The 25,319-nt window shown below is 46.6% G+C and overlaps 1 protein-coding gene across 50 annotated transcripts in view; it reads right to left on the minus strand.

Annotated features, from left to right (window-relative positions):
* The window catches only part of LOC116951038 (uncharacterized), a 137,265-nt gene that overhangs the window by 81,667 nt on the left and 30,279 nt on the right, over nucleotides 1–25,319 (minus strand). For all 50 annotated transcript variants that reach the window (XM_076073294.1, XM_076073307.1, XM_076073296.1 and 47 more), the window contains exons 2-4: nucleotides 10,886–10,987; nucleotides 6,598–6,696; nucleotides 6,338–6,436 (exon numbers count right to left, since the gene is read on the minus strand). In XM_076073294.1, the coding sequence (XP_075929409.1) occupies nucleotides 6,338–6,436; nucleotides 6,598–6,696; nucleotides 10,886–10,987 (300 nt within the window). The remainder of the gene's footprint in view (nucleotides 1–6,337; nucleotides 6,437–6,597; nucleotides 6,697–10,885; nucleotides 10,988–25,319) is intronic.

The following is a 25,319-nucleotide window of genomic DNA, read 5'->3' on the forward strand; positions in this document are numbered from 1 at the left end:
TGCGGGTTGTGGAACTTACTTCACCATACTAGACTCGGTATCACAGACGCACCGTACAATATGTTCTGCTCTACTCCCCTCCCAACAATAGTTCGTGATAGTCACCCATCCAAGCACTATCCAGGCTCAATCCCCGCTTTAGGCTACCAAGATCTAATAGGATCTGGACGCGCACTCGCGTTACGTTATAGCCGTGTCGCACAGATATACACACACGCTCCCTGGCGCGCACGACCGTAAATCCAATCCTCACACGAAGGAGCTGATTCCTTCCAGGGGAACGCCAGACGGGGGAGGGTGGGGTCTTCCTCTTGACAAATTTACTGCGTCATTTTCTCATGAGCCAGCCCTACCTTGGCAAGCCAATTGGAATTTCGACTGGGTGGGAAAAATAAAAAATAAACCTCACAACCAACTACAAGTCATACTGTGTCAGCCGATCATAAATATTGAAATGTGGTGAGATACGACGGTCTGTGACTCCGCCGGCAAGTCGCACTTAAGTTTAAATTTCGGAGGATGGCGGCGTGGCGTTCAAGGGTTAAATAAATTTCCTGTCCCGGATTCGGCATGAGGCCAGCCCCGGCACATGCCTCTCCCATCCCTCTCCCACCTCCCACCTTCTGCACCCACCACCTCCCCTCCCACCTTATCCCCACACCGGGAGCGCTCCCGACTGACACAAAGGAGAATGTTAATCTCCTGGAATGGATAGGAGATGACGCTAAGGTATTTCGGACGACTTGCTCGTGCAACCTGGCACCCGCCCAGAAGCTCCGATATCGTGTCGTCCCTTACGCCATGACGGATACCAAGCTACAAAAATAATAAAAGGTAATTGCAAAGGGGGAGCACGAGAATACGTGGGCTGTACCCACACTCTACCGCACCACGTTGCGGCCTGCTGATTGACTAACTGCGGTTAAATGTTTTTTTTATATATATTGCAAGTCCAGAGCGTGCTAAGCATTGCCCGGCGGTAGCATCCCCTGTGATAGTAAAAACGGCCTCCGTTTGCTCGGCAAAGACTCGATGAGTCCGAAGGCTTCCTGTCAAGAGGGTCTTGCTGCTGCTGCTGCTACGTCAGGACATTGGGTAGATTCATGAACGAGGGTTTTGGCTTCATGTGGGGAGAAAGCCCAAGTCTCCGGAGAGCACGCACACTGTTGGTTACAATTATGCATTGCTCTCACAGCCCAACCCTAAAACACATGGTATTCCTCAGCAGTCACACATCAGAAGTACTGGTTTGGAGTACTAACCGGGCTCAACATGGTTTCGGTACTGCTATACTTGGATTTGTGTGCAAGCAACGTGCAACATTCAACCGGTACAAACGCTCAAATAGCCCTCATCTACAAAGCATTATTTTCCTTTCAAGGAAAATGTTATTGACGTGCTGATTTTTCACTTGCAATTTGTGCTTTTGCACCACTGCCAAAGCAATATCACAAAAAGTAACGATCATGTAACAGCAAAAGAAAAGTTGCAGGAGTTTAGTCGATGGAATAGACATGAGGGATTGTTTCATTACCTAAAAATAAAGGAACATTTTGCCCAACAGTCCTCGGGTACAATTTTCACGTCTTTCTATGTGTATGACTGAATACAATAGTTACGAGTGAACTGCATCGATGTTTAATGACTTTGATTTCTTGTCTTGGTCCGTTTTATGTCTATTTAGCCGCATCGCACTGTCTGATTACTGCCGATCGTTTCTGCTCATCAGTTAGTTTGTTTACGTTTGTCACGTTCTCTGCAATTGATTTCCGTAAATAGATTTTGTTCCTTTGCCTCTGTAAAACATCACCACAGGTTTCCCATGCAAACAACATACTTTCACCCCAATGGGCTCTCAACTGCCTATGATATATACATCACTGAATGAACGACTCGTTGATTTAATAACTGATCAATTGAGCCATCGATTTAGTTAGTCGATCGGTATGTAGGTCGCGGTGTTGGTGGGGTAAAGTGTGGGGAGCGATGGTGTAATCGTCACTGGCCAACACCAGTGACGATTATCTGAACCGGTACTGGGCCTCCCCTAGGTCGACTCAGCCTCACATTAGTACCTGGTGCCAGTGTATAAACATCGCTACTGGAGAGGCAAAAAGGCGGCCGCGTGGTGCTGGCCACCTACCCCCTCGTGTGCTGTTCCGGCCTTCATAGGTGCTCGCTAACAGCACTTGCTCCGACAGTCTGTTAAGGCTAAACGGGGGATCTTTGTCTTGGGCTAAAGTGTGGGGTTTTCCACCCATTCAAGACATCTGTTCAGCATGGAAGAGTAGGCCAGCCCAACGCTCTAAAGTGACTTTCGATACTTCTCCCTCATTGTGCGGCTAAGCAGTTGCAGGGTCTGCACCTTTTGCCTTTTATTATCTGTAACAACCCCAGGGGTTTCCTTTGCAAATACAGCAACCCACCTGGTTCTGAACAAACATCACTGACAAGACGAATGGGCTGACTGATCGACCGCGTGAGTCGTCGTTTCATTGCAATATGAGCGCGGCACGCCGAGTCAGAGGCGCAAAAGGATTCGCCGCCGCAGAAAAACATTTACGCCCACCAACAAGCAAAAACAAAGATCCCCCGTACAGCCTTTAACAGACTGTTGGGGCAAGTGCTGTTTGCGAGTAGCACCTGTGAAGGTCCGAACGGCACACGAGGGGGTGGTGTAGCCAGCACCACGCCCGACCGCCTTTGTCTCCCCAGTGGCGATGTTTACACACCGCACCAAGTACTCATTTGAGGCTGAGTCGACCGAGGGGATGCCCAGGACGGGTTAAAATAATCGTCACCGGGTGTTGGCCGTGAGCGGGAAGCGAACTCGGGCCGCTGGGTTCGTAGCGCAGTGCGCTAACCGCTACACCACCGCTCCCCCTTTGCGCTCACCATCCACTACCCTGACATGCGCGCGCCACAATAAAAGCCGCAAAACCACATCCGCGCGGCGGGGTTGGTGGAAAATGCTCGACAGATGGAGCAGCGAGCGCTCGGCCACTTTCAAGGCCGGGGTGGGGAATGAGAGAGGGGTGGGGGTGGCGGGGAGGGATTGTGGAGCAGATCAACATTGGGGCGTGGGCTCTGCGGCAAGTGGAGCGAGTGGCCGCTGCGTATGTATGGGATCTGCTCGAGAGGCGGTGAGCCTTGTCCAATGCAGGCGCGCGGGAGACGCGTGCGTGCAGATGCGTGCGTGCGTGCGTGTAGGTCCGTGCAAGATGCGTACGCGCGCTCATCTCTCTGTGCGTGACGTCTGACTCGCTGCCGAAGATTTGTGACCTCGATAACGAATACAATAGACTCCACGATTCGGGGCTCCTCTATAGCGTCCCGTGGCCGGTTTGGCCGTTACGACTGGTGGGGCCGATAGGGGCTAGTATAGTGTCGGTAGGACTGGTGTGGCGAGGGTGGTGTCGGTAGGACTGGTGTGGCGAGGGTGGTGTCGGTAGGACTGGTGTGGCGAGGGTGGTGTCGGTAGGACTGGTGTGGCGAGGGTGGTGTCTGTAGGACTGGTGTGGCGAGGGTGGTGTCGGTAGGACTGGTGTGGCGAGGGTGGTGTCGGTAGGACTGGTGTGGCGAGGGTGGTGTCGGTAGGACTGGTGTGGCGAGGGTGGTGTCGGTAGGACTGGTGGGGCGAGGGTGGTGTCGGTAGAACTGGTGGGGCGAGGGTGGTGTCGGTAGGACTGGTGGGGCGAGGGTGGTGTCTGTAGGACTGGTGGGGCGAGGGTGGTGTCGGTAGGACTGGTGGGGCGAGGGTGGTGTCTGTAGGACTGGTGGGGCGAGGGTGGTGTCTGTAGGACTGGTGGGGCGAGGGTGGTGTCTGTAGGACTGGTGGGGCGAGGGTGGTGTCGGTAGGACTGGTGGGGCGAGGGTGGTGTCGGTAGGACTGGTGTGGCGAGGGTGGTGTCTGTAGGACTGGTGTGGCGAGGGTGGTGTCGGTAGGACTGGTGGGGCGAGGGTGGTGTCGGTAGGACTGGTGGGGCGAGGGTGGTGTCGGTAGGACTGGTGGGCCGTTATGGCGGGGCCCGACTCGTGATAAAAAGAAAACCCTAAATAATATTTTTTTCTGCTCATCAAATTATTCAGTGATGTTTGCTGCTGATGCTGCAGCATTGGCAATGGTGTACAAGCACGAAAACACAACACAAACTCAACACGTTCATCAATAATCGACATTCCCCCCCCTCCCAGCTCCTTCCTCCACCTCTGCAAGCTCCCATAACCAGGCAGACGCCACTGATACTAAACATTGTCTCTACAAACTCCAACGGCTTCTACAGGCGTTGCGCAGTACACGCGCACACGTACTCACACGCTCACTGCTTCTTCATCCACTCGTTCGCTCACTCACACTCGCTCATTTTCTCACTTACCCATCCATTCACTCATTCGCTCACACGCTCTTCTCTCTGTTAGCCATTACCACTTATTGCTGAACATTCATGACCTTGGTATACTATCTGTCTGGTTAGATTTACGATATTATTTGTCCGTCTTAGTCTCTGACTACCTCTGCTCCTATTTTCATCAATCAACTTTACCAAATCACCCCCAGTTTGCCCATATTTTTCCTGTCGCACCTCTAGCTGCGACGATTATCTGAACCGGTTCTGGGCCTCCCCTGGGTCGACTCAGCATCAAATATGCACTTGGTGGTGTGTGTCAACATCACCAATAGGGAGACAAAGGCAGCCAAGCGTGGTACTGGCCACCCACCCCCTCAAGCGCCGTGCTGGACTTAATCGGTGCTTGCTAACAGCTCCTAGAGCTTGTTATGTCTATAAGGGGGATCTTTGTCTTTGTGTCCGTCCCAAACATGTTAGTTTCTGTATACTGTACCATATATATGATGGGATATCGCCAATATTTGTCATGCAATCTATTGTCGTGACTGGGTGTGTGTGAACATCTTTCTCTCTGTTCTACTCGTTACGAAAATTGTGTCACCCCGATAATCAAAACCCTTTGCAATTTGGGGCTTTGTTATAACATTGGTACGCTATCCTCATAACATTTACAATACTACCCCGTCCATAATGGTCTCCATCTACCTCTTTTCCTTTTTTTACATTCATCCCACTTCATCAAACATCAGCAGTGTGTACAGATTCACCTCATCACGCCTATAGCGACACGTTACAAATGCTTTCGTTTTCATCTTTCCGTTATGGTCCGCAGTCTAGCCTTTCCACCAATCGCTTGGTTCTTATTGCTGTCCCTGGGATATGATATGATCTTCACCACCACCGAATTAAAACAAATCTGTCATCTGCATCATGTGACCTCCTTTGCCAGTACCAAAATATGATAAAAAGGTTTTTCCACCTTTTTTCTGGCAACAAAACACGGTTGTTAAGTTGTTAAAACACCAAACTGAAACCTTTTACAAGGAATCATGTCTGCATTAACCACAATACTTGTGGTCAGAATGCAAACAAAAAACACACTCTGATAATATATGCATTGTCTTTGAAACTGATTGCTCCACACCAGAGGCAGCTTTCTTTTGAGCCTAATCTCAAACGATGTTAGACCAGAGGACGCCAAAAGGCCAATTAAGTAAACGTTTATAAAATTGGCAGTCCACATTTGTTGTAATTTCTTCTGGTGGGCCAGGTTACGGCACCTCGATGCCCCAGGAAGGGAATTTCACAACATCCATGTGATCCTCCAACCGGCACCACCTCCACAGTGCTGGAGGATTACAGGCAAGCACATGTAATTTGCACAAGTTGTAGATAACCGTTTCTAAACCGTGTGATTTGATGCATATATCACGAGCTTAATAATCAATTTTAATTGATCAACTGATGCATTTGCACATGTCCAGTGTGTAGCGAATTTGTATGTGTGTGTACGCATGTGGTGCATGGACATCTGCATGAGTGCAAGCATACACACACACAATACAGTAAGTGTTCATGTGTGTGTGTGTGGAGGAAGCTCATGAAGGATGCGAGTGGACAACTTCAGACCATCACGATCTGGCAAAAACGGAGGGCGCTCACAACAATGAACAGAGCGCTACAACGCAGCAAGGTGGCATAGTGGGCAGCACGAGCTGCCCACATCTGCCAGCCATCTAGCCCATAACACCTGTGTCTGTGAGCTCCTGCCAGCGAGCCTCTTTGGATGCTTTCCCACTACACCAAAGTGCACCTAGCCTGGTACGAACGCTGCGGCGACGTCACTGTCACCACTAAGTGACGAACGGTGGCCGGTTGCTGTTGCTGTACTGCACGCGCGTTTGTCGCGAGCGTGCGCGCGTATGTACATGTGCGCGTGTACGTGCGCGCGCGTGTGTACGTACGTGCACGCGTAAGTGCGAGCTCACCTGCGACTGCGCATTCACGTCGGCGCTGTGCAGCACGAGGATGGCCACGGTGCTCGCCTGTCCAGCGAGCGACGCGATATGCAGTGCCGTGTTCCCCTTCTGCACCGCCGAGGGGTCACAACAAATGCGGAGTTCACGCCGAGCGGACGCCGACCCTCATTACACCGGTAACCGCAAAACATAACCGACTTAAGACGAGAGAATCATGATTACATTTTCTTAATTTAAGGAATGTAATTTAGTTGTGCCGGGTTTTGGACCTTGGTAGCTGCGTCGACGCTGGCCCCTCGAGACAGCAGCTCCTTGACCACGCCCACGTGGCCTTCCTTAGATGCCAGGTGCAGCGCATTGAGACCATTCTGCAGTGGAACGATGGATGGACACAGAAACAGACAGATGGATGGAGATTAATGGACACGCATACAGGCAGATGAATGGATGGATAGGTGGATGGAAGGATGAATGGACACACATACACACACAGAGAAACAGACAGATGGATGAACAGGCAGAGAGGCACGGAAGGCGAATGGATGGATGGATGAACAAAAGAATGGATGGACCAAGAGGCAGCAAGTTAAGCAGACAGGTAAGCAGATATACACAAATACAGTCCAAGCAGACATAACCAACCACATTGACACATGGTGGGTGGAAAAGTGGATGCACAGACAGAAGGACAGAGAGGGTGACAGACATGACAGGCAGGAAAGCAAGCAGGCAGAAAAATACGTAGGAAGCTAAGTAGGTGGGCGGGCAGGCAATACAGATAGCGAGGCCAGTAGGCAGACAGATGACCGGATAAATAGATGGACAAAAACACAAACAGAAAGAGAGTACAATATAAATGTACAGTTATAATTTTTGTTTAGAATCAACATGTTGGACGCAACTAAATCACAACACACTGACACAAAGACAAACACCCCGTCAAACCACGGTCGTAATGAGCACAAGGTGACCTCACCTACACTGTCCTGCCCGCAAGGCATTCCAGGGCCTAATTAAAAATTCATAACAATTATAATAATCCAGTACATGTGGTATTCGCATCATTTGTACAACACAGGGCAATCATGAGGGTGCTGTGTTTCACAGACAATTATAGTTCGCCTGTAGGGAGCCCTGTTGCCATCATTCAATATACTCTCACGGGATCTTTAATCCATAAAATAGGTTTTTGGATAAGATCGCATAAATATAAATGTGTCGTTAAACCTGCATCCACCCGACAGCCAACCAGTAAGGCTTGTCACATAAACAAAACGTGCCAATTAGTTACTAGTTGAGCACACCGGTGTGTTGGAGAGTAAACCCACAATATTTATATTTATGCCATCTAACCCAAAAAACGTCTAATAGATAATATTGGTCGCGAAAGCTGACGGGATCTTTATTGTCCACTGTGATGCAGACGGCCGTGGATTTCTTGGTTGATACGGCCACAGAATTAGCCACTCGCTCCACCGCTGACAGTTGGAAAGGAGTGCCTCTGGCATTATCGGTGCGTGCCTGATGAGTGCAGTAGTGGTCGCAAGCAATTATATATATTTTTTTATTTTACAAAGTGTAGCCCACTGAGCTACAGTGAGGGAAAAAAGTATTTGATCCCCTGCTGATTTTGTACGTTTGCCCACTGACAAAGAAATGATCAGTCTATAATTTTAATGGTAGGTTTATTTGAACAGTGAGACACAGAATAACAACAAAATCCAGAAAAACGCATGTCAGAAATGTTATAAATTGATTTGCATTTTAATGAGGGAAATAAGTATTTGACCCCTCTGCAAAACATGTCTTAGTACTTGGTGGCAAAACCCTTGTTGCCAATCACAGAGGTCAGACGTTTCTTGTAGTTGGCCACCAGATTTGCACACATCTCAGGAGGGATTTTGTCCCACTCCTCTTTGCAGATCTTCTCCAAGTCATTAAGGTTTCGAGGCTGACGTTTGGCAACTCGAACCTTCAGCTCCCTCCACAGATTTTTCTATGGGATTAAGGTCTGGAAACTGGCTAGGCCACTCCAGGACCTTAATGTTCTTCTTCTTGAGCCACTCCTTTGTTGCCTTGGCCGTGTGTTTTGGGTCATTGTCATGCTGGAATACCCATCCACGACCCATTTTCAATGCCCTGGCTGAGGGAAGGAGGTTCTCACCCAAGATTTGACGGTACATGGCCCCGTCCATCGTCCCTTTGATGTGGTGAAGTTGTCCTGTCCCCTTAGCAGAAAAACACCCCCAAAGCATAATGTTTCCACCTCCATGTTTGACGGTGGGGATGGTGTTCTTGGGGTCATAGGCAGCATTCTTCCTCCTCCAACCACGGCGAGTTGTGTTGATGCCAAAGAGCTCCATTTTGGTCTCATCTGACCACAACACTTTCACCCAGTTGTCCTCTGAATCATTCAGATGTTCATTGGCAAACTTCAGACGGGCATGTATATGTTCTTTCTTGAGCAGGGGGACCTTGCGGGCGCTGCAGGATTTCAGTCCTTCACGGCGTAATGTGTTACCAATTGTTTTCTTGGTAACTATGGTCCCAGCTGCCTTGAGATCATTGACAAGATCCTCCCGTGTAGTTCTGGGCTGATTCCTCACCATTCTCATGATCATTGCAACTCCACAAGGTGAGATCTTGCATGGAGCCCCAGGCCGAGGGAGATTGACAGTTCTTTTGTGTTTCTTCCATTTGCGAATAATCACACCAACTGTTGTCACCTTCTCACCAAGCTGCTTGGCCATGGTCTTGTAGCCCATTCCAGCCTTGTGTAGGTCTACAATCTTGTCCCTGACATCCTTGGAGAGCTCTTTGGTCTTTGCCATGGTGGAGAGTTTGGAATCTGATTGATTGCTTTTGTGGACAGGTGTCTTTTATACAGGTAACAAGCTGAAATTAGGAGCACTCCCTTTAAGAGTGTGCTCCTAATCTCAGCTCGTTACCTGTATAAAAGACACCTGGAAACCATAAGTCTTTCTGATTGAGAGGGGGTCAAATACTTATATCCCTCATTAAAATGAAAATCAATTTATAACATTATTGACATGCCTTTTCTGGATTTTGTTGTTGTTATTCTGTCTCTCACTGTTCAAATAAACCTACCATTAAAATTATAGACTGATCATTTCTTTGTCAGTGGGCAAACGTACAAAATCAGCAGGGGATCAAATACTTTTTTCCCTAACTGTATATAGCTATTTTTTAGACTCGACCTGGCCACAAATGATAGCTTAACAAAATGGCTTATCACGTGGACATTTATAGCAGCGAAATTATTAAAATGCATGTTTCTAAATGTGGAGGGAAAAACTGGAAGACCCGGAGAAAAATCCACGCAACCATATGGATCGGACCCACGACTTCCTCCATACCAGGCGAGTTACTGTATGTATGAACTTCTTTCACACTGTATGGAGCCAACTGTGCTAATCGGAGGTGCTGCTGCTGCTTGCTGCTTGCTCCTCGTGTCCGCTCTCTTTGCTGTCGGCAATCATTGCCCGATGAACAGAGCGCTTCCTTCAATGTCTAATCGTTGCCTGGTGCGAGGACGGCACAGTCGTCCCCGCAGGAGCGAATCGTTTTTGATTGTCCATCGAACTGATGGCTCGTCCGGCTCAGAATTGACAGTGGGGCAAAGGAGGTGGCATAGACGTATGGTTTAAGGAAGGAGGTTCTTCTGCTGTCGTCGAGGTCAACTTCTGCTTCATCAACATCTCACCTCCTTGGGGTCTCACTTCGTTGGCATCTCACCTGGTCAATTCCTCTCGGTCCACATTTAATACTACGAATAACAATTACCTGCGTTTACCCAGGGAAGCCTCGTGGAGTCTCAAGGCTCTTTTAAAGGACAATGTTGCATTTATGATGTTTCGCTATGCCATTAAGGATTGCTTAGCATGTGGGAGGGAACCAGGGTACCCGAGGGAAAACCCACAACTTCAATAGGGGGAACACTCAAAACTCCGCAGGCATTAAATGATTCATTGCTGTACTGAAATCTACTGGCCATCTCACAGCTCAATCCTAAACTGCCTGCATATCCCAGGAAGGCTCTAATGTAAGTATTAGCCAGGTTTTTCCTGCTGAGCTTCTGATCCCTGGTGAGATAGGGTATATGCAGGGTTATTTAGTGGTATTCAATGTTTCCCCTGGTCAATGTCTCATCTGATTTTACCTGTTGAGCATCTTACTTGGTAGACATCTCATCTGGTCGACATACCATCCATTTAATATCCCACCTGATCAATTCCTTACCTGGCTCAGTGCACCACTTAATGAGTTCTCAGGTGGTCAACATCCTCATCTGGTTGACATCTGACTAATTCTACACCTCATCTGGTTGCAATCTGACTAATTCTACACATCTGGTTGTCATCTGACTAATTCTACACTTCATCTGGTTGATGTCTGACTAATTCTACACTTCATCTGGTTGACATCTGACTTATTCTACACCTCATCTGGTTGACATCTCACCGGTTTGACCTCTTGCTCAGCCAACATGACATCTTAACCTGGCTAAGAGTAGACGAAGTGAAGTCTCAGCATCACCTGGTTGCTGGTGTTGATGTCGATGCCATTGTTCAGACAGTCGAGGACCTTGTCCAGATTCCCAGCCCTCGCGGCGCGAAGGAAGCTCGCGCTGCTGTCCGCCTGCAGCGATTGGCACACAAACACACAAAGACAAAGACGCCCCGTTTAGCTCTCAACAAACTGTTTGGGCAATTGCTGTTAGCGACCACTTAGAAAGGCCGGAACGGCACACGAAGGAGTGGGTGGCCACCACCACACCCGGCGGCCTTTATCCACCGAGTGGCGATGTTTACACACCACACCAGGTACGCATTTGAGGATGAGTCGACCTTGGGAAGGCCCAGGACCGGTTCAGATAATCATCACGCAGACACGCGCACACACATGGCATTTGGACATTATACGAGCGCCGGCTGTCATGCTCACACATTCAAGCGATGGATACAAGGACGTCATTACACCGACTGTAAGTACCCACGCTCAACTATACACACACGGAGGCAAAGATCTCCCCTTTCGCCAGAATGTTGGGACAAGCGATGTTATCGAGCGCCTATTAAAGCCGGTGCAGCCCACGAGGAAAGTGGTGTGGTTAGTATTATGCCCAGATACTTTCTTTATTTACCCGAGTGCTGATGAGACACTGTATGTTGAAACTTGTCCATAGTCTGTCTGGTGGATTGTGTAGGATGCATTTTTTGGATTAAATATCGAAATGAGTCCTAGTACTGTACGTGGAGACCTGGTCTGCTTATTTAGTCTACCCAGGGCAGATGTTAACAAGCCGCACCAGGTACTCATTGAACAGCATAAATAAGCAGAACATTGTTCTGTATCTCCACATGAAAGTAACAAATTGTTTTCGGCTACCAGCGTCTTTGCTTTCCAGACCAATATTATCCAGCAGCATTTGTTTAAGCAAGCATAATGACACAGTCCTCATTCAAGACCGAGTTTACTTAGGATAGCCCCAGAACCAGTTCAGACACTATCCACCACTGTTAGCCAAGGGTTGGAATTGAATTCGGTCGTATGTATGTTGAACTTCCGTCGCACCGTACGTAACCAGCCGTGCAGTTCGTTGGGTTCGCAGCACAGAGTGTGAACGACTGCGCCAATGTTCCCCACAACAAAAACAACCGCCATCCACCATTGTGTGGTGGTAGTGATGCCACCATCCAACCCAGTGAAGAGATGGGGGGTTATTTTGCCAGTCTCCACAATACATAACAAAGTAAGGACAGTCGCCCTGCAGCATCAACACCAGCCACTGGGGCGACACTATCAATGAGCAGAGCGCTGGCTGGCTAAAAGCAAGCTGGCATGGCGGGGAGCGCAGGTGGTGCATCTGGCATTCACCTTGGTCTATTAACCCTTCATTTATATCTGCGTCTGTCCCATGACCTCCTTTATTGTATGACTGAGCTGCGAAGTGACTAGAATAACTAGCGTGGTACAAGTGCTGTGGATGATGTCACCACCTGCTTGTGATTCATGGCTGTTACGTCTGCTTATTGACAGGTACAATACGAGCCGCGCGCAATAACTTTCAAAATAGAAAGGTTACAACTCTTTCATGATACCGATGTTGCTCTGTTAAGTTCTAACCTTTGGAAGTTCGGAATGGAACTTGGCAATGAAGCGTTGCAGATTCAATCAGGATGAGGAGGTTGCGATGGGTGGGACACGTGTGCAGGATGGAGGAGGGCAGATCAATGAGGCAGGCTTTGGGGAGTGGCACCCAGAGATCGGCAACCAAGGGAAAGATCTAAAGGCAAATGATGGTGATGAGATTCTTAAGAGCGGCCCTTGAAGAATGTGTCAATCTGCAATGACTATTTGACCTTGCAAAAGGAAGTTATGCTGAGATGTGGCGAAATCATCGGCACTGGCCGTAATGTCTTGACACGGACCTTGAAAGTGGAAGATACTTTAACAAGCGAGGAATAATTGACTTTATTTAAAGTGGGTAGGAGGCAATGAGCCAGCACTGCTCACATGTAAGAAGTACATGTAAGAAAAAACATTAAATTAATAAAAATATACAATTTTCATATGGGGGTTTTAGGTGCCAGTATCGTGTGGAGAAGTGCTTTGTGGGAGATGAGCTCTTCTCAGAGGAAGGTGGAGTGGCTGAGTCACGCATCTTCCAAAGTCTTCGCAGTAGGTGCCCATTTACATGGGTGCCCGTGTCTGTCGTAAAATCGCGAATGTGGATCATTTAATACTCCAGTGGGCACCAATAATGATAAAAACCGGGGTTTTAATCTGGGCGGCCACTGATGATTAAACCTAGTTTTGGAGGTGTTTGGCCAATTCAATTCGCGAGTTACTTTTCATGTGAGGGGAAAACGGTCGTCCCCAGAGACCTACATCAAAGAGGAGCTAGTTTCAGTTAAAACTGACTCAATGAGAACCTGATATGAGGACATTCTACAGTTTCTCTACAGCAAACATTCACAGGACCTTGAGTACTGTATATCCACGTGTGTCCGCTTCATACTGCAATGCAGTCCAGCCTGTGTGTCAAGAGCATTGGGGCTCTATTTTTAACCGCTCTTATCGTCGGCGTGTGTTTCGGACCTACACTTGGGAATTCTTATAATTATTTTGAAGTGGTTTCGAAATGATTAGAGCTTCAAGAGCTTTAACACGGGCTAGTGGTCATCGTCCGGACGGCATAAGTCAAATAAAAGACATATAAGTGAAGTTTGCGTGATGCTGGTGAGAGCACTGGTCACGAACAGGGGTGACCTGAATTTGCTTCCCAGGAATGGCCAACCTTGGTGGCGATTGATATTTGAACCGGTCCCGAGCCCCCCGAATTCACCGACGCACACTGGCTAGCGCGGTGAAGTGTGGTCGATAAACTCCCCATGACCAACACGGCATTGGGGAGGCCTTCATCCAGCAGTGGATTGATAAAGGGCTGTAAATAATAACTAGTTTATATATTTCAGTTCATAAATCCTGCATGGAAGAATTATGTGGGTATTACACACATACCACCACGCATTTAAACATGACTGCTAACTGAGCCCACAATAGCAAGTATCTCAGGATGATTCTCATGTTATAGCTGATGAGAGTATAGAAATTGTGTGCAATCAACACGGCTTCAGCACTTAAAAGGCCTTTATCACGCGACTATTGATTTACTCTAAGATGTCATTCTGCTTATAACTTATGAAATTAACAAACTACAAGGACAAGCAACGACAAACAAATTCAAATCTTCCCGAAAAATGCAAGTTTTTTTTCCATAGGGCATCACCGATTAAAATAAATAAATTCTTGTCCAATTGCTGCAGGGAAAATTAAGATCAAAAGAAGCGAATGCAGGGAACCGAAAGCATGAGAGAATAAATGTATCCTGAGCAGACAAAAACATTTAATGGAGTGATTGTTTCCGATACCGAGTTAGGGGCCGTCCATAAATGACGTCACGCGATTTTGGACGATTTTTGACCCCCCACCCCGACGTCACACGGTGTCACACAAAGTCAGACCCCCCCTCAAAAAGGACGTCACAAAGCTCTGCCCCCCTCCCCCCCTCCCAAATATATATAAAACATGCTTCAAATCGCTTTAAACTATTAACTATTGCCATTGTAGTGCGTATTTAATGTGCCGCTACACTCTGATGTTATAGGAGAAAACATTTATCAAAAAGTCTATTTCATTAAGTAGAACGTGCTGTCTATATTTATTTAAAGTTGCGCATTTTGATGTGACGTCACATTTCTCACCCCCCCCCCCCCTCGTCACACATCGTCACAAATGTCTGACCCCCCCCCCCCCCCCCCCCAGGTGCGAGACGTCATTTATGGATGGCCCCTTAGAGACACCCACTGCAGTTCTCTGAATTATCTTAATATCCCAATCACCCACCACAAGGACTCTCCCACATAATGAGTAGGTTTTCGTGGAAGTGTTGTGTTGTACATCTCTTCAACGTGTTTCTGGGTTACATCGCGTGCTGTGCACACAACATGAGGTGTTGCATGGACATGATGAGGTGTTGTACGGACATCATGAGGTGTTGAACAGACATCATGTCGTCCTGTACGGACATCATGGCCAACAACACACGGTACAACCTGAAAACCCAGTAGACAGCTGAACCCATGTTCATCAATCATTTAGCTTCGAACTTGAGAACTAAAAGATATATGCAAGCCCATATATTGTAGTAGTTGTAGCAGCCTTCCTGACCACACAGGCATGGTCGCTAGATGCTTCCAAAAGCTCTGCAAGAAGCTGGTCAAGCCAGCGAGTGAATGCATGATAATACAATCACTGGAAAAAGAATTACACCATTTGCACTACGCATTATGATTTCAACTGGTGGCGTAGCCATCGAGTGCGGAGATGGTGTAACTGCACCGGCGGCCTATGGCTCAAAGGGGGGCCGATGAGCTGGGCTCTGAAGAGAGGGAACCTGGTCACGGATGAGGAGGTCCCCATTTTATTCCTCAAAGCAGGGTCCGTGCCAACCAGGTGATACCTCCCACTGATGTCAACATAAAGAGGACCTAGGTACTTTTGACGAACAACATCACAGAGGGCCTTTAGACATCCACGTCGCAGACAATGGCATGCTTGGCTTGAATCCCCACACACAGAAAAGTTGGCTAACTCTACGGACGCAGCAGAAGTCAAACAATTGGCTCTTTGAGATCACAAGCTGGGCCTGCGTCCGATGTAAACACGCGGCCAGCCGCGCGGGCGATACGAAGACATGGCGTGTGCCTGGCGGGCCCTGTGTTCCCGAAGGCTGGGTGCGATATCGATCGTCCTGGCCGTCCGTGTGAGAACCCAGTAATAATTGCACGAGCACAGGAAGAGCGGCCCCCCACTTGTCCTTCCGACAACTGAGAAGAACCGCGCAAAGCAATAGCTGCTGCTGGGAAACACGTGGTTGTGTTTTCCCAGAACCCGGGATAACAGGCAGACCCAGAGGTTAGATTATTATGGGATTTCTTTCTGCAGCATAAGCTATGCATTTGAGTTAAGGGTTAGCCTGGTTAATGTTATACGGCGTAGACACCGAGAGTTAGTGTGAGGGATTGTGCTGTGGTTAGTTTTAGAGGTACTACCAGGGTTATAGTGGTAAAGAATGGATATAGGGTTTATGGGTACATCTTCTTTGGTTCTTTCGGTAAAGTCACGTAGAATGAGAATAAATTAATAAATTAATAAAATAACACAATAAAATTCTCACGACGTTTCGGCCACAACACTTGTGTTGTGGCCGAAACGTCGTAAGAATTTTGTGTTATTTTATTTGATTATTTTATTCTCATTCTATGTGACTTTACCGAAAGAACCAAAGAAGATGCATCCTTGCAGTCACGAAAGCTTTAAATCAAGGTTTATGGGTAGTGATAGGGTTAATGTTAGGCATATCACTTGGGATGTGAAAGGTTATGCTATGGTTAATGGTCATGATCGAGTTAATTCTATAATAATTCAGCATTGCAATGTTATAGTTAGGAATATTGATATCATTAATGTTATGGGTTTGGGCTAGAGTTAAGATGGGGTAGAGTTATAATGGGGTACCTGGTGCGGGGTGCAAACATTGCCACTGGGGGGACAAAGGCGGTCGGGCATGGTGCTGGCCACCCACCCCCTCGTGTGCCACAGTGCTGGCCTTCATAGGTGCTCGCTAACAGCACTTGCCTCAACAGTCTGTGAAGGCTATAGAGGGGATCGTTGTGTCTTTGTGCGTGTGTGTGCGTTTGTGCGTGTGTGCTAGCATGAGCATGCGAGCGAACACAAGCCAGAGCGATGGGGCGGAACGGAAGGAAGCTCACTCAACCATCCTTCCATCTCCATCATCATCCCCTCGGCCAAGGGCTGCTCGCCAGAACCTATACAAGGCCTGCGCAATGCACGATGAGGTCACTGACCATCACGGCCCTACAGCCTTTTTATTCCTGCGTGATGAAGTTTGTGTCCCGTACCTGCTAAACAATGTAGCAGATGCTCATTTATGAGTCAATCTAAGGGAGGGCCCAGCACAGTTTCAGATATCACTTGCAAGTGATATTAGCCGTGGCCAGGAATTTAACCCAAGGTGATCAGGGTCGAAGCACAGTGGACTAAACACTGCACCCAATAGTGTCCCGAGGAATTTAAGGCTGAGTCGAACGAGGGGAGGCACAGATTATGTGCAAATGTATTTTACCTGCCTAACCAGAGTCCATCACCGTCATCGCTATCATCATGAGCACCATCAGCACGTCATTGTCAGTCCAACTACCACTTGGTAATAAATCAACAGCGGAGAGCATAGAAGTGGGAACACAGTGCAGGCGAACATCTCCAGAACATAGGCAGCCAGATATAGCCCAAAGCGCAGCTATGTTTAAAGGTGAATAAAATTTGGAATCGAATACCATTTTAAATTTGATGTAGATATTGTATACATGTGAAACGTGTGAACGGCAATAGCTTTGAGTGTATAAGTTAAACTGAAGGTAGAATTATCCTGACGAGTCAAATGCATTGTGTTAATTACAAAACAATGCACATTTGACGAAACATTTATTTCCCATTTGCTAGCACAAACGTATGGAAACACACACTATTATAATAATAATATACACCCAATGTCAGTTCACTGCTGAATGAATGCCTCTTCCACTCCGTTTCGGTCAAAGGGGCAGGTTGTTTAAACCATACTTCACCACGCTGGTCAGTGCATGTTGCTGAAGATGAGACTTGGGACCAGTTTATAGTTCACTCACCACTGATGTTAGATCGTGAACGGGAATCAATCAAACTCCGCACTAAGGATGTAACATTTACCTAACCTTTACTCAAACCCTAGTCGTGACATTCAACAATATCACTCAAAATTGGTCACTGCAGTATATATAACACTACACAGTATCAAGAAGAGCTATGTATTTGCTTATAAAGTTCCCCGACATAATCACGTGTTTTAAACAACACAAACAACATGTAAAAAGCACAGCAAAACTTTGTGCATTATGCAACAACCATCGGCATATCCTGCAGAACTGCATTGTAGTCCCCTTAATGCCTCTGGGAACCATAAATGTGGAGTCTCCACTTGCACACTATTGGGGCCATTTGCTTGGCTAATGCCAACAATAATCAAATCTGCAAATGATGGCAAAAAACCCCATCAATACAATCTTCTATAATGGTTCAGGCTGAGGCAGAACTTTCAGCAGTGAGTATTTGGTGACTCGACTGTGCTGATGAGGCCATAAATGAACACAAAACCGGCCCACAGTTGTCGATTACAGCGTGACTGCTGCTGTCACTTTTGGCTCAACTTTATTTTGATGATGGCCAAAGACAGGAGGAGCACAATGCACTTCAGGAATTGCTAATGGTCGTTGCATAGGCACAGAGACTATATACATTATACATTTCCGTCTTATTTTAAAGTCAGGGTGTTCCAGGCTGCACTGTCGTTATGTTTTATGACGGGGGGGGGGGGGGGCTTCTCATTAACAGCTTTGATTATAATGACCATAGATTATAATTACATTATTATATTCATATTCTTGGTTCTTTCGGTAAAGTCACGTAGCAGGGAAACAATAAAATAATAACAAATACATAACAATAAAATTATACTTACATGATTATAATTACATTAGATTCTAATTACATTATTATACTTACATGATTATAATTACATATGATTATACTTCCATGATTATAATTACATTAGATTATAATTACATTATGATACTTACATGATTATAATTACATTAGATTACAATTACATGATTATACTTAGATTTGATTATAGTTACATTATTACAATTCCATATGATTATAATTACATATTATTCTAATTACATTTGATTTTAATTACGTATGCTGCCCAGGTGCATATCTTGGCAATGAGGCAATGGGTCTCAATGCGCTCTCATTTGGTTCAATGAGCAGTCCGCCTTGATGTGGTTCACACGAAAGTTGGCTACAATTAAGCGTCTCAAGCGCTATTGATCAAAGTCGTACATACTATCCCATATATTGAGTACAACAACATATGTACTTTACTATAGCATGCTATGTATTCTTGGTTCTTTCGGTATTGTTTCCCTTCAACGTGACTTTACCGAAAGAACCAAGAATATGAATCACTGCAGTCACGAAAGCTTTAAATCAAAATTTATAGCATACTATTTACGGATGAACAGACTTTGCTCAGTTTTAAAGGCACGAATATTCTGTACACACACAAAGACTCCCCCCCCACCCCCCAAGCCTTAACAGACTATTGAGATAAGTGCTGTTCGCGAGAACCTATTAAGGCTGGTACGGCACACGAGGATATGGATGACTAGAACCATGCCCGACCGCCTTTGTCCTGCTCGTGGTGATGTTTACACATCGCACCAGGTACTCATTTGAGACTGAGTCAACCTAGGGGAGACCACACACCTACACCCCTCCGACTACCGTTGTTTCTCCACACCTCGTCTGGGAGTAAATAGTGCAAGGTGCTATGGGTCTGCATCAACATAAGTGTGACATAGTATCATTGAACTGGGTATCGAACTTACGTTCACGGTACTCGGATGGTAGCGCAGTGACATTATTATAAACGCCACAGTGACGCACACAGACGAAAGGATAGCTGGTGTATGGGGCAAAAAACCCCTGTATAGCCTGAATATACGTTTCGAGCAAGTGCTGTTAGCAAGCGCCTATTGGGGCCAGCACAGCACGCCAGGGGTATAGTGTGACCAGCGACATGTCCGGGGCTGCCTTTGACTTCTCTGCTGATCTTTTTTGCACCACACCGCACAAAATTTGCATTAGTATAATGCCGAGTCGACCTAGAGGATGCCCATACCAGGTTTAAATACGACTCGGCACCGACGTTAGCCGCGATTGGGAATCGAACCCAGATGGCTGGCTTCTAGCGCAGTCAGTGTGCGAGGCACATGGAGACGCCAACGCATAAATACGCCTACACATGCACACCAGACTGCAAATGTTCTCGAATATTGAATCAAGACATCATTTTAATAAATATATTTCAAAGAGAGCTTTTTTTAATGAGCGAATTATGTGGCTTGCCGTCAACGTGTGAATATTTTCTCAAATCTACATTTTGTCCGGCTGATTATTTTTTATGCCATCATCATCGTCCTCAGCCATGATCGATCCACTGCTGGATGAAGGCCTCCCCAAGTCATCGCCATATTCGCAGCTTGTGACAATCCACACATTTCAATCCTAAAAATGTAGATGTTTTCATTGTATTATCTCCATAATTGTTATCCCTGTTAAAACCAGACGATATTTATAATATTATATTGTTTATTTTCTCAAGGACAAAGTCTACACTTGTGGCAGAAATGTGAACCCTAACAATGAATGGTCATCAACATCAACTTGCTGCGTTTACAAAGTTTTCACGTGAAATTCACTGCGGCGTTTACGTATACAGTGGCCTGTTCCACGAAGTCAGACTTAAGTCACCCAACGCTGAGTTGAAAAAGGGCAATTTTAAACATTTATGTCCCTGTGTACATTTGTCTGCATCGTTGCGGTGAATTCTACAACGGTATTATTTATATCGTAAATCTGTATTCTATAATAACTGACATTTATGATTTTGCGATCTCAAGCATGTCCATGAACACAATTAATCTGTAATTTTGTCCCGCGCTAATTCGGCAGAATATTGTAAAAATGTAAGCATTACAACGATAAAAATCCAGGCATTAAATATACATTTTTAAATAATATATTGCTTCGAAAACTCCCAGACCACTCCTGCCTTATAAAGATACACTGCATGACCTGTTTTCACAATAGATTAAAATATTAATATGCTGCATTTATTCATACGTAGAACACAGTGCAATCATTATAAGCGCACAATGTATTCGGTAATTCTATAGAAGACAAACATTTGGATCAGTTTCAGTTCCTTTATTTTGGTATAGCCCTGTGAGCCATTCGGCTCTTGAGTCGGGTGCAACCACAACAAAAAAACAAAAACACGAACAAGAAAAACATCTTAAAGTGACTATGTGGCTGTGCAAACAGAAAATCCATGAAAAAAGAACAGCAAAATATTCCTGAAAAAAGCACCGTACACCAACGCTGTGTGCAAAAAATCCCAGTGGGATGCAAGTCAAACAACAACAACCACAAGAAACTTATATTAAGGCCATCAGTCTAATTCCGTACTACAACAAAACAAACATGTCCAAACCAAAAAACGTTTTCGAAATCACCAAAAAATAAAGCCATAAATGCAACGTAACAGTGATCATAGGGACTGTGACCGAATTTTTACAATAAACCACATAAATAACATGTAACACCAAATCCTAGAGCCATAGCTGGCTGCATGAGTTATTCCACAACAACAGACTCATCTGATGCAATCGTTGTTCGCGAGCACCTGTTATTGCCATCACGGCACACAGCCAAGGGTAGCCACCACCAGCACCACCATCACCCTCGGTCTCTTTTTTATCCCCAGGACTGATATTTACACCGCTCCATGAACACAACGACAACGATCCCTCTCGTAGCAAAAAAAAAACCTATTAAGGCAGTGCACGGCAACACGACGAGGTGGTGTGGTCGGAACCACGCCCAGCCGTCTTTGTCTCCCCAATGCTGATGTTTACACACTGCACCAGAGGCCAAGTCGGAGGCCTGAGACCGGTTCAGATTTCACCCACCACTAATGTTAGCCGTGTCTGGGAATCAAACCCAGGGTTAACAGATTAATAGCGCGCATTGCGCAAACCACGACGCTACCGCTCCACCCACATCACCATCCATTAACGCACACAGACACGCGCGTGCACACACACGTGTAGACACACGCGCTGCATTTGTTGCGGTCCGTTCTAATTAATTGGTGGCAGTGTGGCCAGCAGCCCTGACCTTACGCCTCCGTTCAGTCTTCTCTCGCGACAGCCTCCTCTGCTCCCTCCTCTGCTCCTTCTCCTCCCTCTCCCTGTCCGCCTGCTCCTTCTCTTTGTCCTTCGGTGTCGGCACCGACACCTCCTGGATCTGGTCACGAACCTTCTTCAGCTTCGAGGCCGCGTGCGCCATTCCTGGAGCGCCTCCTCCACCGTAAACTATTAATTCGTATCGCTACTCTTGCGTTACGTCGTCGCTGTTGTTGTAATGTTCCTACGATCCTTTTTTTTTGCAAAAGCAGGCTTCCTCCGAGCATGCACAGAAACAAATCCCCGTGCAGGGATGGTGTTTAATTGCTTTGCAGTGGACGTGTGGCCTCTGTCTTGTAAGCCCTCCCCCGTTTGCAGAGTCCACGGATGTCGTCTCCTCTCTTCCCTGGTCCTCTCTCCCTCCCTCCTGGTCCTCCCCTCTCTACCAGTCTCCCCACATCCCCTTCCCTCCCATCCTCACTCCCTCCCCACCACTCTCTCCTCTTCCTTTCTCGCTCGTTGAGTTGCTCCGCCTAATGTGTATTTTTTCATTTTGAAAAGATGAGATGCATGACATCACGCAGAAAATTATTCAGCTCACCGCCGCTGCTGCTGATGATATTTATATCATAGCATCCTAATGATACTGTAATTCAGATTATTATTATCATAATCACTGTATTGTATTGATAATAATACTTACATGACAGCATTGACCATAACATTCTATATGATAATGTTCGTAATATTAACTGTGATAAAGTTTTTTTTATGATTGTAATGATGTCCGTGATAATGGATTATTTTATGATGATGATTATAGATTTAACTATGAATAAAACGTCGACTCAGAATTACGTTCGTCATCAAGATATATTATTAAATTAATAATGATTCCTATATTCATTGATGATAACGTTCATGAACATGTATTGATGATGCGCTAATAATGACGAAACAGGTGATATTGCTGTTATGACGCGTACAATCATTAATGCTTTTTATTATATCCTGAGGATTATAACGTTCATCAATAATCATGCCATATCGATGAAAACTGCTGCTGATGACAATGACGACCATACACTAAGCTGAGTTGCTGCTGATAAATTTACTGCTGATAACGATGAGAATTTTGCACACACAAACCATTGCTTATAACAAAATTACATCTGATCATTAAAACAACACTTTAAAAATGCATCAATTATGCAGGTACACCATTTGAAATACTGCACGCCTTCACTTCCAGTCGCTGTGTATATGATGTGCATATGTCCCTATACTGTACGTGTATATACAAATGTTGCCGCTACATATATGCTATGAATGAATTACAGCTTATAATGTGTATTTGGTACGTACAATGCCATGTGTGCGTGCATGCTTGTATATGTGATATGCATATATGATACGTATAGCAGTCGTGTACTTATGCTGTGTACATATATACTTCATAACACAGTATATCTGCTACAGTATGTATTCCTATTGCACTATACAGTATATGCTGAGTGATTGTATTGATGTATTTATGCCTATTGCTACAGCACATATGCTCTTGCAAATATACTGAACGGGGTACAGTATATGCAAAATACATCATATGCAGAATGCATAGGCGATGCAATATATCATACGCGTTATATGTACAGATATCCATTACATGGCGTGTATCTGCGTGCAAATAGAGTAATGACAATGTGTAACGCAGTACGGTATATAATAAGCACGTGTGCATAGGAGACAAAGAAATGACGGAACGCCGGGGGAGATGGAGCACGTGAATTGATCTCGTGCGCAGGTGGATTGTTGCAACGTGGGATTTTGGGCGAAAATTTTCATCTCGTAGTGGATGCATTTGCTCATGGCTGATAATGATGATCATCGAGGAACGTGTGCATATATAATGTGTTTGTATGCGCGCGTGTAGATATGAGTGGGGAGAGGCAGCTGCAGCGGTGAGCGCACCTCGCTACGAAGCCGGCGACGCGAGTTCGATTCCCGCTCACGAACCAACACCAGTGACGATTATCCAAAACCTGGTCCTGGGACTTCCCTAGGTCGATCCAGCCTCAAATGAGTACATTATTGCTGTAAACATCGCCTATGGCAGTCGGCTGGGCGTGGTGCTGGCCATCCCCACCGCCTCGTGTGCCGTTCCATGTCTCAATAAGGTGCTCGCAAACACGCACACACTTGCCCTCCCAAGTCTCTTTGGGTTTTAGGAGCGGCGGCGGGGGGGTGTGGTGGTGGTATATGTACATATGAGTGAATGGTAATGTGCTTGGTGGAGTCAATATACAAGGGAGGAGGAGGAGTGTGTGAGGCTGGTTGTTCGCTTGGAGCGCAGTGTGCAAATGAGTAATTGGGCATTGTGCGCCTGCATTGGAACTTGCGGAATGCGCCAAGCGGGCTGCGCGCCTGTGTGCGAGTGGGCGGCGTCACTGCGCTACGGACCCGGCGATCACGAACCAGTCGGATTCCCCCGCTCACCAACAATCAAGAGTGACGATTTTTTTGTTTTACCACCAGGTCCTGGGCTTCCGCCTAGGCTGACTCAGCCTTAAATGAGCACCCCGGGTGCGTTGCGTAACACAAATACCCGTGTAGACAAAGGGGGCCCGGGCGTGGTGCTGAACACCCACCACCACATCTTAGGAGTGCCGTTCCGGCCTCAATAGGTGCTCGCAAACAGAAATTGTCGCAGCAATCTGTGAAAGGTTATGGGGGGGGGGGGGGGTTGCATCTGTGTGGATGCGTGTAGTACGTGTGTGTGTGGGGGGGCGGTAGTTGTAGTGGTTAGCACGCTGCGCTACAATTCTGGCCTGCCCGGGTTGGAATTCCGCTCACGGCCACCAACGCCAGTGACGATGGTATGAACGGGTCCTGGGCCTCATCTAGGTAGACTCAGCCTCAAATGAGCACCTGGTGCGGTGTGTACACATCGCTACTGGGAGAGACAAATGCGGCCGGGCGTTGTGCTGGCCACCCACCTCCTCGTGTGCCGTGCCGGCCTTCATAGGTGCTAATCGCTAACATAATTTCCCCGCAAGTCTGTTTAGGCTATACGGGGGATCTGTGTCTTTATCGGGGAATGAGGGTGGGCAGTGGTGGGGGAGGGGAGGCGAGTAAAGCAGTTTCTTTTTTTTTTCAAAACCCAGGGCTAGCCGCTAATGGCTTCAAAATAAATGGAAAGAGAGAGTAAGGAGAGCGCACGAGAGAGTGTTTGATGTGATGGCGGTGGTTGGAGTGTGTTGCCCATGCCTGCTTGCTATTCCCATGCAATGACAGCAGATGTACAATGTTCCAATGTAGTTGTTGCAGGATGTTTGTATGACGCGTGGTGCAGCGTGGTTCATGGGGAGCGGTGGCGCAGTGCGCTACGATCCCGGGTTCGATTCCCGCTCACGATTATCTGAACTGGTGCTGGGCATCCCCTAGATCGACTAAGCCTCAAATCAGTACCTGGTGCGGTGTGTAAACATCGACACATCGGAGGCAAAGGCCAAACAAAGGCGGCTAGGCGTGGT

This window comes from Petromyzon marinus, chromosome 41, assembly GCF_048934315.1.
Source record: "Petromyzon marinus isolate PM22_M1 ecotype Great Lakes invasive population chromosome 41, UKy_Petmar_22M1.pri1.0, whole genome shotgun sequence".
NCBI classification, from domain to species: domain Eukaryota; kingdom Metazoa; phylum Chordata; class Hyperoartia; order Petromyzontiformes; family Petromyzontidae; genus Petromyzon; species Petromyzon marinus.